Below are 16514 nucleotides of genomic sequence, written 5' to 3'. Positions count from 1 at the left end.
AAAATATAGATCAATGGAACACGATAGAAAGCCAAGAGATAAGCCCACGCACCTATGGTCAACTAATCTATAACAAAGGAGGCAAGGATATACAATGGAGAAAAGACAGTCTCTTCAATAGTGGTGCTGGGAAAACTGGACAGCTACACGTAAAAGAATGAAATTAGAACACTCCTTAACACCATACACAAAAATTAACTCAAAATGGATTAGAGACCTAAATGTAAGACCGGGCACTATTAAACTCTTAGAGGAAAACATAGGAAGAACACTCTTTGACATAAATCACAGCAAGATTTTTTTTGATCTATCTCCTAGAGTAATGGAAATAAAATAAAAAATAAACAAATGGGACCTAATGAAACTTAAAAGCTTTTACACAGCAAAGGAAACCATAAATAAGCTGTAAAGACAACCCTCAAAATGGGAGAAAATATTTGCAAATGAACCATCGGACAAAAGATTAATCTCCAAAATATAAAAACAGCTCATGCAGCTCAATATTAAAAAAACAAACAACCCAATCCAAAAATGGGTAGGAGACCTAAATAGACATTTCTCCAAAGAAGACAAACAGATGGCCAAGAAGCACATGAAAAGCTGCTCAACAGCACTAATTATTAGAGAAATGCAAATCAAAATTACACTGAGGTATCACCTCACACCAGTTAGAATGGGCATCATCAGAAAATCTACAAACAACAAATGCTGGAGAGGGTGTGGAGAAAAGGGAACCCTCTTGCACTGTTGGTGGGAATGTAAATTGATACAGCCACTATGGAGAACAGTATGGAGGTTCCTTAAAGAACCAAAAATAGAATTACCATATGACCCAGCAATCCCACTACTGGGCATATACCCTGAGAAAACCATAATTCAAAAAGACACATGCACCTCAATGTTCACTGCAGCACTATTTACAATAGCCAGGTCATGGAAGCAACCTAAATGCCCCATCGACAGACGAATGGATAAAGAAGATGTGGTACATATATACAATGGAATATTACTCAGCCATAAAAAGGAACGAAATTGGATCATTTGTAGAGACGTGGATGGATCGAGACTGTCATACAGAGTGAAGTAAGTCAGAAAGAGAAAAACAAATATCGTATATTAATGCATATATGTGGAACTTAGAAAAATGGTACAGATGAACCGGTTTGCCGAGCAGAAATTGAGACACAGAGGTAGAGAAAAAAAACATATGGACACTAAGGGGGGAAAGCAGCAGGGGCGTGGGGGTGGTGGTATGATGAATTGGGAGTTTGAGAGTGACATGTATATACTGATGTGTATAAAATGGATGACTAATAAGAAAAATAAATAAATTAAAAATAAACATTAAAAAAAAATATTGTTTTGCCTAAAAAAAAAAAAAAAAAAAAAAAAAAAAAAAATGGATAAACAACATATGCAAAACATTTTTACTGCCATAACTATTTCAATGCATTCTTCTAAACGAAGAGCCTACAGAGAGAGAAAGCCTTGACATGGGCAAACTTTAGGGCACTATTCCCCTCCAAAAATAAAAGCCATTTAAAACATGAAAGAAAGACAAAAGGACAAAATAATAAATGATGGAGAATGTATACGTGGTTCTAAATATATATCCCCAGCTCAGTACAGCTTATAAGTAACTTGATAAGACAAAAATATCTTACTATCTTCAGAAAGAGTCTATAAAAAGAATCAAGAACAATGAAGTAAAGAAGGAAAATCTATTTCCTTTGTATCAGTTCCATCTGGGAGGTGAGGGGCTGGGGACAATGAAGCAAAACTACATTTCTCTTCAAAAGAAACTTCTCTGTTAAGGAACCATAGTGACTGGTTTGCCCTGATTCCTCTCAATTCCCTATCTTCTCCATAACATGAGAACTCCAGCCTTTGCTTCCATCCCTTTTAGATGTTACTAAACCCACAAGGAAGGCTAAGCCATAACTGGCTTACTGGTAGAGCAAGAAAAACTCAAAAAGGCAAACGATATCGTTCTGCTTCTAGTCCCAGTCTTCATAATTAGCGATTTCACATTGTGTGGTCTGGAGTCGCAGAGACTTGAGCTGGAATCTTGGCTCCACCATATACTAGGTTATACAAATTTCGGTAAGTTTCTTAACTTCAGTGTGCGTCCTACTGCTTCTTCATCTAAAAACTGGGGATAGTAATAGCGCCTCCTTTTCAAGATTAATGAGAACTAAATGAGACATTTAACAAAACATTTAGCACAGTATCCGGTTTTAGTAAATTCTCAATAAACATTAACTACCCAATATAACCTGTTGAAATCCAAGATACCCCATGGCCTAGCACAATTATTTTTCCAAACTGATATTACAAAATTGTGACCAGCACTGTAAAAAAGAATTTACTACTAGAACTGAATAGAAAACAGCAGAGCACAATAAGTTAAGTATTGTTCTGAAAATCTTTTTTCAGACTCAGACACACATTCTTTCTCTGTCTCCCCCCACCCCTCAACTGAGCCTCCCACAGTTTTTCTCTGTTGCCTGCACTATGTAGTCTTCAAAAGACTGCACATCTGGCTCTTCTTCAGGGTACAAGAGCATTTTGTATAAAACTCTACAACACTTACTACACTCGGCTTGTTTATATGTGTATCTCTCCCATTAAAATGTAAATTCCAACATCACTAATTATTAGAGAAATGCAAATCAAAACTACAATGAGGTACCACCTCACACCAGTCAGAATGGTCGTCATCAAAAATCTACAAACAATAAATGCTGACGAGGGTGTGGAGAAAAGGGAACCCTCTTACACTGTTGGTGGGAATGTAAATTGGTGTAGCCACTACGGAGAACAGTATGGAGGTTCCTTAAAAAACTGAAAATAGAACTACCATAAGACCCAGCAATCCCACTACTAGGTGTATACCCAGAGAAAAATCATAGTTCGAAAAGATACATGCACCCCCAATGTTCACTGCAGCACTATTTACAATAGCCAGGTCATGGAAGAAACCTAAATGTCCATCAACAGAGGAATGGATAAAGAAGATGTGGTACATACATACAATGGAATATTACTCAGCCATAAAAAAGAACAAAATAATGCCATTTGCACCAACATGGATGGACCCAGAGCCTGTCATACTGAGTGAAGTAAGTCAGACACATAAAGACAAATATCATATGATATTGCTTATATGTGCAATCTAAAAAGAGGGGTACAAATGAACTTATTTACAAAACAGAAGTAGAGTCACAGATGTAGAAAAGAAACTTATGGTTACCAGGGGATTTGGTGGGGGGGGGGGGGGTGGATAAATTGGGAGACTGGGATTGACATAAACACACTACTACATATAAAATAGATAACTAATAAAAACCTACTGTTAGCACAGGGAACTCTACTCAGTACTTTGTAATGGCCTATATGGGAAAAGAATCTAAAAAAAGAGTGGATATATGTATATGTATAACTGATTCACTTTGTTGTACACCTGAAACTAACACAACATTGTAAATCAACTATACTCCAATAAAAATTTTTTTTAAAAAGGTAAACTCCAAGGAAACTTCCTTTTATTATCTACTTCTGGTACATGAAAAATACTGCCAGCTCAGTAAATTTCTGTTGAATGAGTGATTAAATCATCAAAACCTAATAGGTATTAAAAACATACAAAACAAAACAAACAAACAAAAATACAAAACATTTAACCATTTTCATTTATCATTATCTGAATGGGTTTTTATTATTGTATAAACTTTAAATTTACCTATAAGTCACAAAAAAATCAATAAAGTTGGGACTTCCCTGGTGGTCCAGTGGTAAAGAATCCACCTTCCAATGCAGGGGACGCGGGTTCGATCCCTGATCAGGGAACTAAGATCCCACGTGCCACGGGGCAACTAAGCGCTCATGCCACAACTAGAAAGAAGCCTGTGTGCCAAAAGGAAGAGGTCACATGCCTCAGCGAAGATCCCGCATGCCACAGCTAAGACCCAACACAGCCAAAAAAAAAAAATAGAATATTTAAAAAAAAAAAAAAAAAAAGGATAACAGGACTTAAAAAAATCAATACCGTTGTTCTTCCTCCCAAGTGCCTCGTATTCTCCCATCTAGAAATGGTGGAAAATGTTTGCTTAAGAAACTGAAATGGGTGGTGTGCATAATGATCTTTGAAAAGTAGAACATCAAAGCATACAGATGTGCTGCACAGCTGAAGTTTTATTTAGGACACTAGCCATGTGCATGTTTGTTAGGGGCCAATAAAGCTAAGGAAAGTTATTAGGCAGAAAAGCTTGCTTCTTCTGTATGACAAACTGTCCAAGGATCCCCTTTCACAGGTACTGCAGGCACCATGAGAACACATCTAAATAACAACACTGGGCAGGTACTTGCTTGACTACTTAATATAGAGATATATGAAGAACCTTAATATTTTCAATATTCATATATTATCACCATCATTTTCAATTCTATTTAAATGTAAGAACCAAAGTTATACAAATTTACCAACTCTTTTATTCCATCACAAAAAGGCAAAATACTGGAAATAAATTCTAAAGAAACACTTTTCATCATGCTTAAGAGATGTCAAAAGTCGACAGTTTACTAAATCAAGGTTACATATAAAACTTGGTTTTACGTTCGTCAAAAAAAAAAAAGAATAAATGCAAATAAACGTTTGCTCTAAAATGAGGCTCAACTTTTAAAGGTATGGGTTCCTTTATAGTGATCTTCCAAAATATTTGTTTCTAAATCCTTAACAACTTGATTGAAAAACTGGAAGTTTACAATTTATAAGATTATAACTCTCTTGATATAGTAAGCTATATACATGAAACTGTAAGGGGGAAAAAGTGGTATCGCTATTTTAGGACTCAGGCACTTTGCTTCATCCCCCTGGCTAATTACTGCAAATGATCATTTTACCTACTCTAAACTTGTTAAACATCTAAGGAAACAGCTATTTCACAAAAACTTCTTTCCATTTGTCACTTTAAACATATTTTAAGCTATTATGAAACTCTATTTCAAAGTAATTTATTAGGCTCAGACGTTAAGCCAAGTCTTAACAGTTAACATTGATTTACTGAAGGAAGAAAAAAGATAAGCTGTGATAAATACTCTTAAGAAACAAAACTGACAAAAGTTGCAACAAGTTGTTGCTCCTTATTAAAAATTCTTCCCTATATTTGAAATGGTAATTTTAATGACCCTAGTAAGGGAGGCAACACTCACCAGTATGAATCTTCTCATGTCTCTGTAGCAGGTACTTCTGTATGAAACGCATGTCACATTGACTACATTGAAATGGTTTTTCACCTTAAAATAATTTCACATCCACAAATTAGTTACTGGATAAAACACAGTTTATAGTTACTATTTCTGAGGAAAGAGAAATCTTAGAAGCCCAAATTCTGGAAATTCCAAATTATCCACACAAAGTTTTTATACTATTCATTAACAGAATTTTATTTCCTCTCAATTTCCTCCCCAAGATTTAAAAATTCACATTCTCACAACCTCACAAAAATGAGATTAAATCTCATTTATATCTTTCAAGGGAAAAAGAAGTAAATAAATAAAGCAATTTAAAATAGAATTTAAAAATCACAAGGCTAGAAAGGACTCTACAGGTTACCAAGTGTGTCTTAAACATCTCTTCTTTTTATCTGGAGGAAGATCCACCCACCTTGTTCTCCCTGGCTAACCACCACTTTATGCCCTTTCACTTATTTTCTCCAGAACCTTCAGAACTTTCTAAACATCCCCTTTAAAAAAAAAATAATCCTGTCTCTTCAAACGTTCCCTCTCTGTTGGAGCCTTTCCTTTCAGTAGTCTACCCTATGTCTCAAATTCTTCACCACCCACTTGTCCTTTAACCCTTATGCTCTGCTTTCTGAAAAGCTACTCATGATCTCCCTGCTATTTATTCTAATGGTTTGTTCTCAGCTCTCTGTCTCTCTCTATCGTCTCAGAAGGTTGTGCTATGGTTGATCCTACCCTCCTTGGAATTCTCTCCTCTTTTGGCTTCTGGGACACTGTATTTTATCAGTTCATCAAATCTACCTTATTACTCTGTCTCCCCCCCCACCCCTTAACTCAACAACGTACATGTCTAGTAATCTTTCCCCAAAGATCTGTGATCAGTCTTTAGTTCTGATCTCCACAACTTCATGTTCTTATTTTTTATATTTGATTCCCAAATTCATATTTCAAACTCCATCTGGACATCTTACATAGAAAAATAAATGTTGACAGGCTTTTAATAGTTCATTCTTTAACTGTTTCTCTAGCTAAAAAGAACACATTAAGCCAGATAAATATCCAATTAAGACTAATTTTGCACATCCATGCTAATTGTTTTCTCATTTAAAGTTTTTCCTGCTTTCCTTCTTACATCCTGGTCTATGAATTCTCTGATTTGAAATGCCAGGTTACCTAAAGTCTTAGAAATGAATGACATTTACAAGAAGATGAAAATAGCAAAGATAATAATTTTAATGGCCATAAGCCCACTTTAATTCAAGAAATACCTGTATGAATGAAGACATGTCTCTGTAAGTGATAGTTCGTTCTAAAGGCAGCATTGCAGTGCTCACAAACGTGAGATTTAGGGCTTTTCAAACCAAGTGATCCATCCTCATTTATTGTAAGGATCTGGTTTAAAAAAAAAAAAAAAGGCGAAACAAAAGAAAGAAATTTTTAAAACGTAATACTAATTTATAAAACAGATAATGCCTTTTAATGCAAACAATGGTCACCAGAAATTATGAAATATTTTTTCCTAAATAATCTTGAGAGGGCTATCAGAATAATGTTACCATTCATTTTAAGAAAGTACAATGTGACTCAGTATGGGTAAAAATCACTAATAAAACCTTGGAAGCTGGTTAGGTAAGATCTCAGCACTCTGCCCCCTCCTCTCCAAACCTGATGTCTAGTAGAGTCCCTAAGTGTTCTCTGCTAGGGTGAGGATAGCTTTATTTTCAATTTCAAAATATCACATATGCAGGGCAAAAGTCTTGTTTTAGACATGGCGTAAATATCAATCAAATAGCACTGGTTAAATAAATCATGGAAAATGAATACAATTTAATATCATGTGGCTGTAAAATAAAACGAGAAAGCTCTCTATATACTTACATAGAAAGAGCTCGAGGATTTATTCTTAAGTAAGAAAAAAAGCAAGGTCCAGAATCTAGTATATAATTTTGCTAATTTTGTATACAAGATAGTACATATAGCAATATGTATTTGTTTGCATATGCATGAAAACTATTTGAGAAGCATATACATAAAATGTATGTAACCTTGGTTGTCATGGCTGGGGAACTTGGCATATAGGAGATATGGCAGGAGGAAGGTTTTACACTGTACATACTTAAAACATTTTTCTGAACCATACAAACGCTTACCTATTACGTTTTCCTTTTTCTTTTTTCTTAAAGAAGAAAAAAAGAAAACTAAGTTTTTAAGTCATCCTAGAACTGAATTTTGAGTCTGGTTCAGTTTAGGACCTCTAAGGTTATTCTAGGACTACTAAACTATTGTTAAGCATACTCTTTAATAAATGAGAGTGGGTATGGGGAAGGAAGACAGGTGACAAAGACATCAACCTCATCTGCCTGTGCTTCCTGTAGTCGAGAATATCTTGGGCCAGGTCTGGACAGTGCCAGAGAGAAGCTCTCCTCTGGGCTTCATGTATTCCAGTTTATCAACCATTTGTCCAACATGCAACATTTAAACTGCCTCTCTCACCAGACACGTGGCAGAGTGAAAATAACAAATAATCCCTTTTTTCATTATTGAGGAGAGAAGAAGATGACAAAATATGATGTGAAGATAAGAAGCAGAGAAAATTAGGAGGTAAGATCAGGAGGAATATGGCAAGTGAGAGGGAAACAGTATTGGAGGTGGGGGCATACAGAGTGGGAGCCAAGAAACTGTGTACCACACAGGGTAGAGAAATCTAGCAAACATCTTAAAAAATACAAAGTCCTGTGGAAACTGATTAGGGCCTGTAAATACACAGCTATGACACCCTTCCCAAAACCTAGAAAGAGGGAGTAAGTAAGTAAAAAGGGGTTTAATTAAAAAAAAAATTTTTTTTACTTTAAATTCAGGAAGACAATTCAGCCTATACTGTATGTAAATCGACGGTATTTATTATGCAAATTATACAGGGCATGTGGGTTCTGGGCAAACTGCCAATGTGGTCAACAATGCTTCAAAGTCTATGTACCAAAGTCACAGAGGGAAACATTTGGCAGGAGAATGCAAGTGGGTGTCACAGCTTCCTGAAGAGTCAGTGAGAACAGAAAGTTTCATCTCTGGTCAGTCAGTCTAAAATGTTTTCAACCCCTCCAAGTCACAAAATAATATTCAAGTTAACAATGTGTAAAACAAATGAACAAAAAAAACCCACAAAATCTTTTAAAACATGATTCAAAATATTTCTAACATAAAATAACAAAAAGATGTTAAACATTTTATATGAAACAGAATAAAAACAAGATAGTATCAGGTATTTTTTCGCATATGTTGATAACAAATAAGAAGATCCAAGTGCCAAAAACATGGCAACTCAATAGCTTTCTGTGGCATAGCAACTGCAAGGAAAGGCTTTGTAAGGAACAAATCCGGCCCAAGTTACTTAAAGTGAAACGGATGTAATCCTTGACTGTACAAAGCCCTTTTATGAAGAGTTAAGGAGTTCTAGGTCATTGTTTTCTGGCACTGGAGGTAATGCTGCCTTTCACTGTGGACTCAAGCCTTAATTCAGGGTGGATTTTATGGATGAAACAGCAAACACTGACTTGTGAATAAGCAGACTGAAAAATCTAGCATATTTGTAAGTTCAATGACACAAAAATCAAATTGTTGGACATTTTGTATTTAACTTTATATTAATTTTTTTCTTTTCTTAGGCCGGGGTAACACACATCTTTGTATCGATATAAAAGAAAATTATCTTGCCTCAGAAGAACACCAGTGGCTCTTCCAATTTATAATGTTTTAAATATAACCGACAGATTTTGTCTGTTTTGTTTCACCACTATAACCCCAGTATCCAAAGGGTATCATAGTGAAACTCTATAAATGTCTGTTGATATGGCTGCCCACTGCCCATCCCGAACATCCTCCCAGCTTACCACGCTATTCTTCGTAAAACTGTCTGCAAATTCACTAAGTAGTCCCATAGTGAAATGGGTATGTAAAGAACAAAGTTCCTTGGTGGAACAGAAATGGCTCATTAACACAGGTAAAATTATCTTCCTTGGTATAGACTTGGCTTCTTTTCCTGTTCACATCCTTTCCAGATCTTTTAGTAAAATGTGATCTACCAGGTAAGTGGATTTGCCTGAGATTAGCAGGCTTACTTGCTACTAGTACCATAAAATATTTTTGCTTTTCTTTTTCCCCTCAACATATGAACACCATTACAACTGAAGAATTGGAAATTTCCAAGTTTAAACCCTAAGGTGCCTGCTATAATATCTCCACGTGATTTGTCTTGACTCCTGTCACTGCTGCTTTTGGAGAAATACGGTACATTATAAAGACCAAGCAACCGGGCTTCATCAAGAGTAAAGAAATTAGTAATAGTCTAAACAATACTCAGCACACTTGATTTTTTTTCTTAACTGTTTCATAAGTTTAAAACAGAATTTTTCAGTAGAGTATTTCAATACCAAATGGAACTCCTCAATTAATCTGCTTTCTTAACCTCACGGTCCATTAGCAGATACATTTTTTGTTCTGAGACAAATCTGTTCCCAGCTAGCTATCTATATACATAGCAATGCCTATGTTAAATAATATACCAATTTTCATCCAACGAAGCACTAACCTCTGCCTATTCAATTCAGAGATTTTTGACTCCTCAAGGGTCACTGCCACCAAATAACTGAAACCTGACACCCCTCAGTGAGAAAGTTTTATTTTCTTAAAAGGCAGATGTGATTTTCCCCATTCTATGTATAGTATGTACTACTGAAATTGTTAAAGCATGTTTTAAACTAATGATAAGTTTTATCATACATTCTTAAATCAATCTAAATCAATTTCTAAACCACCAAAACCCCAAAAACAATTTGGAGGAGACAGTTTAAAATTCTCACCTATTATGAGCTGCTTTACTGCAACTGAGGGTGGGGAGTGAGATCTAAAATTCCCTTTACTCTCCAAATCCAACCAGAAATGGAAGAACAGTGCAAGCCCAAACACATACAACAAAATCACAAAGTAGCCCATAGCAATAACCACCTAAACATCTTGACCATCCATCCTACTTACCGTTAATATCCCACCCTCACATTGTCACTTTCTTTCATTCTCCATGATTTTTACTGTCTCTCAGCATTTGATTTTACTTATTAACAAATTTCATTTCTAAATGGCAAGCTTTTGCCAGTGCTAGAACATGAAATTCACTATACTATAAGCATGGTATATATAACATGATATCAATAACTGATGTTCAGGAGAATGACCCTGAGCCTTAGAAAAGGTTATTTCTCTCATATTTCCTAAATATCAGGCAAAGAAGTATGTGAATTTTTTAAAAGAAAGATTTACATCCAAACATTTTTTAAAATTAGGGTTTGGTTTTGTGGAAAAATTATTTACCCAGAATACATAATTCCCTGCAGAAATTAGATAAATAAAATACTAATACTTTTTTTTTTAACTAATTTTCTTCTTTATTTTTCTCTTAAGTACTACTCCGTATTTCCATCCCCAGTCTTACAATCAGTTATTTACCGTAAAGCTGCTCCTCCCACAATCAAACTAACATGTAGGAGAAAGCTTGACAAATAGCTAGTATATCTATTTCTCTCCTTCTTTCAATTAAGTTTTCCTCATTTTAAATCACTCAATTTAGAATCTTTTTGATTCTAAAATCACTAATCTTTTCTGGGAACCGGTGGTGTATAATAAATTGCTGGGAATGGATTCTCTATATAATTCATAATCTATTTGATTTGTAGAATAGGCTCTTCCTTCCTGAGTTCAGCATAACTCTGAAAAATCAATTTCTACTCAGACCACCTACAGTGTTATAACAAAAAACCCAGTTCCTTTCTTCAGTACCTGATAAGAGATCCTGGCACATAACAGGCACTCAAATTATTTGCTGAGAGAATGAAAAAGGAGATACATTTCAGAATAAGGTAATCAAAAAGCACTCTGCTCTATCTCATTCTATTACTGAAGAGTTTGAAAAGACCTATAAAGTATATATAATACTGGATTAAGATAATATTGTTATATTTTACTGAAAAGGATTCTTAGAGTTCATCAATGTTAACTCAACAATCCTCATAAAACGTTTCTGTGGTGGAAAACATTATCACCTAATTCACATAATAGCAAAGTTGGGTGGTAATACCTCATTTATCCAGAAACTTTTACTATTAAGACTTGAGATTCTCAAGCCCCAATGCAGCCAAAAAAAAAAAAAAGTGGTGCTGGGAAAACTGGACAGCTACATGTAAAAGAATGAAATTAGAACACTCCCAAACACCATACACACAAATAAACTCAAAATGGATTAGAGACCTAAATGTAAGACCAGGCACTATAAAACTTAGAGGAAAACATAGGAAGAACACTCTTTGACATAAATCACAGCAAGATCTTTTTCGATCCACCTCCTAGAGTAATGGAAATGAAAACAAAAATAAACAAATGGGACCTAATGAAACTTAAAAAAGCTTTTGCAAAGCAAAGGAAACTACAAACAAGACGGAAAGACAACCCTCAGAATGGGAGAAAATATTTTCAAATGAATCAATGGACAAAGGATTAATCTCCAAAATATATAAACAGCTCATGCAGCTCAATATTAAAAAAAAAACCCAATCCAAAAATGGGCAGAAGACCTAAATAGACATTTCTCCAAAGAAGACATAGATGGCCAAGAAGCACATGAAAAGCTGCTCAACATCACTAATTATTAGAGAAATGCAAATCAAAACTACAATGAGGTATCACTTCACACCAGTTAGAATGGGCATCATCAGAAAATCTACAAACATCATATGCTGGAGAGGGTGTGGAGAAAAGGGAACCCTCTTGCACTGTTGGTGGGAATGTAAATTGATACAGCCACTATGGAGAACAGTATGGAGGTTCCTTAAAGAACCAAAAATAGAATTACCATATGACCCAGCAATCCCACTACTGGGCATATACCCTGAGAAAACCATAATTCAAAAAGACACATGCACCCTAATGTTCACTGCAGCACTATTTACAATAGCCAGGTCATGGACGCAACCTAAGTGCCCATCGACAGACAAATGGATAAAGAAGATGTGGTATGTATATACAATGGAATATTACTCAGCCATAAAAAGGAACGAAATTGGGTCATTTGTAGAGACGTGGATGGATCGAGACTGTCATACAGAGTGAAGTAAGTCAGAAAGAGAAAAACAAATATCGTATATTAATGCATACACGTGGAACCTAGAAAAATGGTACAGATGAACCGGTTTGCAGGGCAGAAATAAGAGACACAGAAGTAGAGAACAAACGTATGGACACCAAAGGGGGAAAGCGGCAGGGGGGTGGGTGGGGGGGTGGTGTGCTGAATTGGGCGATTGGGATTGACATGTATACACTGATGTGTATAAAACTGATGACTAATAAGGACCTGCTGTATAAAAAAATAAATAAAATAAAATTTAAAAAAAAAACCAAAAAACAGTACTCAGAGTTGTTGTGAGGATTAAATGAGTTAATGATATCAAGTGTTTAGAACAGCGCCTGGCACATACTAGTGTGTGTAAGAGCACTATAAAAATAGTTATTATTACTATCAAGTTTGGAAAACAAGAAAAGCTGAGAGCAACCTTTTTAGTATGTAAAGAATATTAAAAGAGAATGAACCAGAATAGTAGGAAAGCAATTTCATTTCTTACAATAGTGTTAAATATGGTGGAAGGGTAGACTATTTTATGTGAGATTTTGCAAAGAACAATAAAAATAGGGTGAAAATTGACCTTGCCAAGTACTGCAGGGACATGACATTAAAGTCAGGACAATAAATTCAACAAAAAAAGACTAGGTGATCTTTAAAAAAAAAAAAACAACACGTAAATCACAATCACCCTGGACTCTTTTAGTATAAATGGAAATCCCCTGAATTAGAATCTCCGGGGATGGGGCCTGCGTATTTATAACTGGAAAAGTCCTCTGGGTGATCTAATGCAGAGCCATGAGAACCACCAACACGAATGCACTGAGACTGAATTAAGTCTACTAAAACTTTTCATACATTTCTAATAACTTTAGTTCTCTGTAGTCCTAATCCACAACAAAACAAACAAAGAGTCAAAGGGGCAATGGAAGGTAATGTTAAGTGGCCACATAGGTATAGCAATGTAAAAATGAATAGTATATCATTAAGGAATGAGACAGTGAAGCAATTATAAGCAGTCAAAAAACTCTTAAAGTGTAGCAGTCAGGAGTTTTCAGGATGAGGGGAAAAAAGCCCTAACATCTCAGTCTTCCCAGAGGGCTTCACTATGAAACGTATGATTTTTTTTTTTAATGTTTACAACATCAACCCCAGAGCATTAAAAGCTGAATTATGTTCAAATGCACTATGTTTTAAAAGAAAACAACATATTAAAGATTTCCAACAAAGTGGTTAAAATAAAATTAAATTTAAACATTTAAAAGGGACAAGTTTTTATTATATAGAAAATCTGCTTTCATAAAACAACTTATTCCATGACAGTATCAAATAACTTGATCAAGATAACATTCCCTAGCTTGATTACCCTCTTCTTCAGACATGCTGCCAAACGTATTTTGGCAATTTTCAAGTATCAAATCTACCTTAGGATGACTAAGCTTTGCCATATGATAAAGGCTCAGGAAGCAACTACTGCTTAAAATTCATGGCAGCTAAAAATGACATAACATTACAGTATTTCTCACCACAAAGCTTAGTTGGAAGGGAGCCAGGTCTACATGGATGTGTAAGCTCTAATATTTTTACTAAAAGTCCATAAGATAACTTCAGTGATACTTCCTGTACGGATCCCCAATCTAACATGACACAATGGTAACATATACTCAAATATTAGTAATGGCAAAATCCAAGATTTGGGAAAAGTGTTGGCAGAGAGTGGAGTCCTCTAAGCATAACACATTACAATTATTTGAGAAACTTAAAGCTGTTTTTAAGGAATTTAAAACAAGCAACACATTGATTTATAAACATGAGATAAGGTTTTCTTTCTCTTCATACAGAAAGGGGAGAGTTACTTTAATGAAAAATCAAAAGCGTGAATGTTTAAACACATGTTCAAAGTTCTGAGACTCCAGACACAAAACCACTCATCTGGACACTGCAAGACCAGTGTTAAAAACAGACCACAACCATTCTCTGTCCTATTACATGTAACAGGTCAGGACAATCTAAAAATAACTGTTTTTGTTATTCTCACATCCATGTCTGCCATATATTATTTCCAGTCATTTCAGCCTCCTAAGAATGCTCTAAAAAGACTGCCCAAAACATTTTCTTATAAACAGTATACTCAGAATAGGCCAAATCTTTCATCTAGCAACTACATAGATATATATATAAATATTTAAATAATGTCCTTAGAAATATTTTGATAATGCATTATAAATGAGTTTATCTCAAATTAGATAAGCAAAAATGGCTTAAACTCTAAAAATCTGATCTGTACTACCTAGAACATATAAAGATTCCAAATAACACCCTACTAGCAGATAATAATCTGAGTTTTAGTCAGAATTTCAGAATTATACTCAAAAACATGGCAATAAAACATCAAGGAAAATGTACAACTTACATATATTATGTTATTTTTAAAGACTTGATACATATATTATGTTATTTTTAAAGACTTGAAATAGATTCCCCATAGATCAGCAATGAACCCAAAGTAACATAATCACTATCTCAATTTTAGAAATTAATTTTTTCCTCAAAGAACTTGATGTATTCATTAATGTAAAATTTTAAAAGTATCATATATCACTGAGAAAAACATTAACCCCAAGAAAAGAAAGGGAAGAAAGGAAGGGGGGATAAAGGGATTGCACAAAACATGAAATATAAAATGTCAATAATTATGGGAAAAAAACACAAGTTTTAGTATGACCAATAACCAAAGAAATTAAAATTTAAACTATAATGAGACACCCATCTTAAGCTACAAAAAAAACAAAGTTTCATACTCAAGGCTGGTGAGAGTATGGACAGACACACCTTCGGTCTACTGCAGGTAGCAATGTAACTGATACAACATTTCTGGAAGGAGTAACATTATCAGGAAACTTTACTTATTTTGCTTGCTTGCTTGCTTATGTACTCATTTATTTTTAAAGAAACCTTTTTAAAAGTTCACGCCCTTTGATTTAGTAGTACACGAAGATCCATACACAAATATTTCAAGAGCAGCATGATTTAAAATGAAGGCAAAGAGAAAACACCTTTCCAACAACAGAGCAATCACTGAATATAATGTGATATATCAAAAAATAATACATTCATTATGCAGGTAATAAAATCTTTATAAAAATCTTTAATAACTTTAAAAATAGCTTACATACTCTTTAAGTTACAAACCAGGAAATTCAGACAATCTACACAAATTTGAAAACAGAAAGGGAATATGGCAGAAAATTAAGGTATTCATCTCTAGGAAATGTAACTATGGGCTATTTTAGTCTCTATATTTTTCAAACAGTAGCCATGCTTATACATCCCAAAAGCAGTGGTATGTTGGTAAATGTTTAGCAACAGTTTAAGGAGTCAGTGGGCTGCGTTGCTGACTTCCATGGTGTAAATATTCTCACCATGCCTAATTTCAAGTTACCAATGGTTTTAGCACCAGCTTGCAAAATTCCTGAAAACTCAGCAATCAGCTCTGGCAAGCCAGTACAAACTGGGTTCAGCACACCCAAAGTATACAAAATATACAAATAATGATGATGATTATGATTTAAATCACAAATACAAAAACAAGCAGCCCTCAAAATAAAAAGGTCATGTTATAAAATCTTTTTAAAAAAGCCTTCTTCACTATACAAGGGAAGAAAACAAAAGATGAAAAATAACTATAAAGAAATAAATTATACTATACAGAGTTCAGAGACTTCCCCAGAATACCAAAATGCTACATATAGTCAACTACTACTGTACTAAAAAGGAAAAAAGGCAGGCAATTCCTAATAGTATTTATGGGTCACTTGTTTATTTATTAATCCATTCATTCACCCACAGTATTTATTGAGAGTCCCTTAGGCCTACTATTCCAGGCTCTTGGGATATAGCTGTGAATAAAATTAGTCCCTGCCCTCGTGCAGCTTACATTCTATTCTAGCACAGTTATCACACAACCTTTTCCTAATGAGTAATCAATACTGAATTTTCCTGAAACCATATATTAAAATAAGTAAAACTAATATGAATGAGAAGCAAGGGAACTGCATACCATCTGTTAGTTTTTAAAGAAAAGAGAGACATGGGGTAAGAAAAGTTTGTT

General features: G+C 34.7%; 1 protein-coding gene across 4 annotated transcripts in view; it reads right to left on the bottom strand.

Moving 5' to 3' along the window:
- ZNF148 (zinc finger protein 148) overlaps positions 1 to 16514 on the bottom strand; it is a 131338-nt gene that overhangs the window by 38178 nt on the left and 76646 nt on the right. For all 4 annotated transcript variants that reach the window (XM_036850084.1, XM_036850086.1, XM_036850087.1 and 1 more), the window contains 2 exons: positions 6510 to 6633; positions 5212 to 5295 (listed from right to left, as the gene is read on the bottom strand). In XM_036850084.1, coding sequence (XP_036705979.1) covers positions 5212 to 5295; positions 6510 to 6633 — 208 coding nt within the window. The remainder of the gene's footprint in view (positions 1 to 5211; positions 5296 to 6509; positions 6634 to 16514) is intronic.

This window comes from Balaenoptera musculus, chromosome 4 (genome assembly GCF_009873245.2).
Source record: "Balaenoptera musculus isolate JJ_BM4_2016_0621 chromosome 4, mBalMus1.pri.v3, whole genome shotgun sequence".
Classification (NCBI taxonomy): Eukaryota; Metazoa; Chordata; class Mammalia; order Artiodactyla; family Balaenopteridae; genus Balaenoptera; species Balaenoptera musculus.
This window is presented reverse-complemented; position numbering and strand designations above follow the sequence as displayed.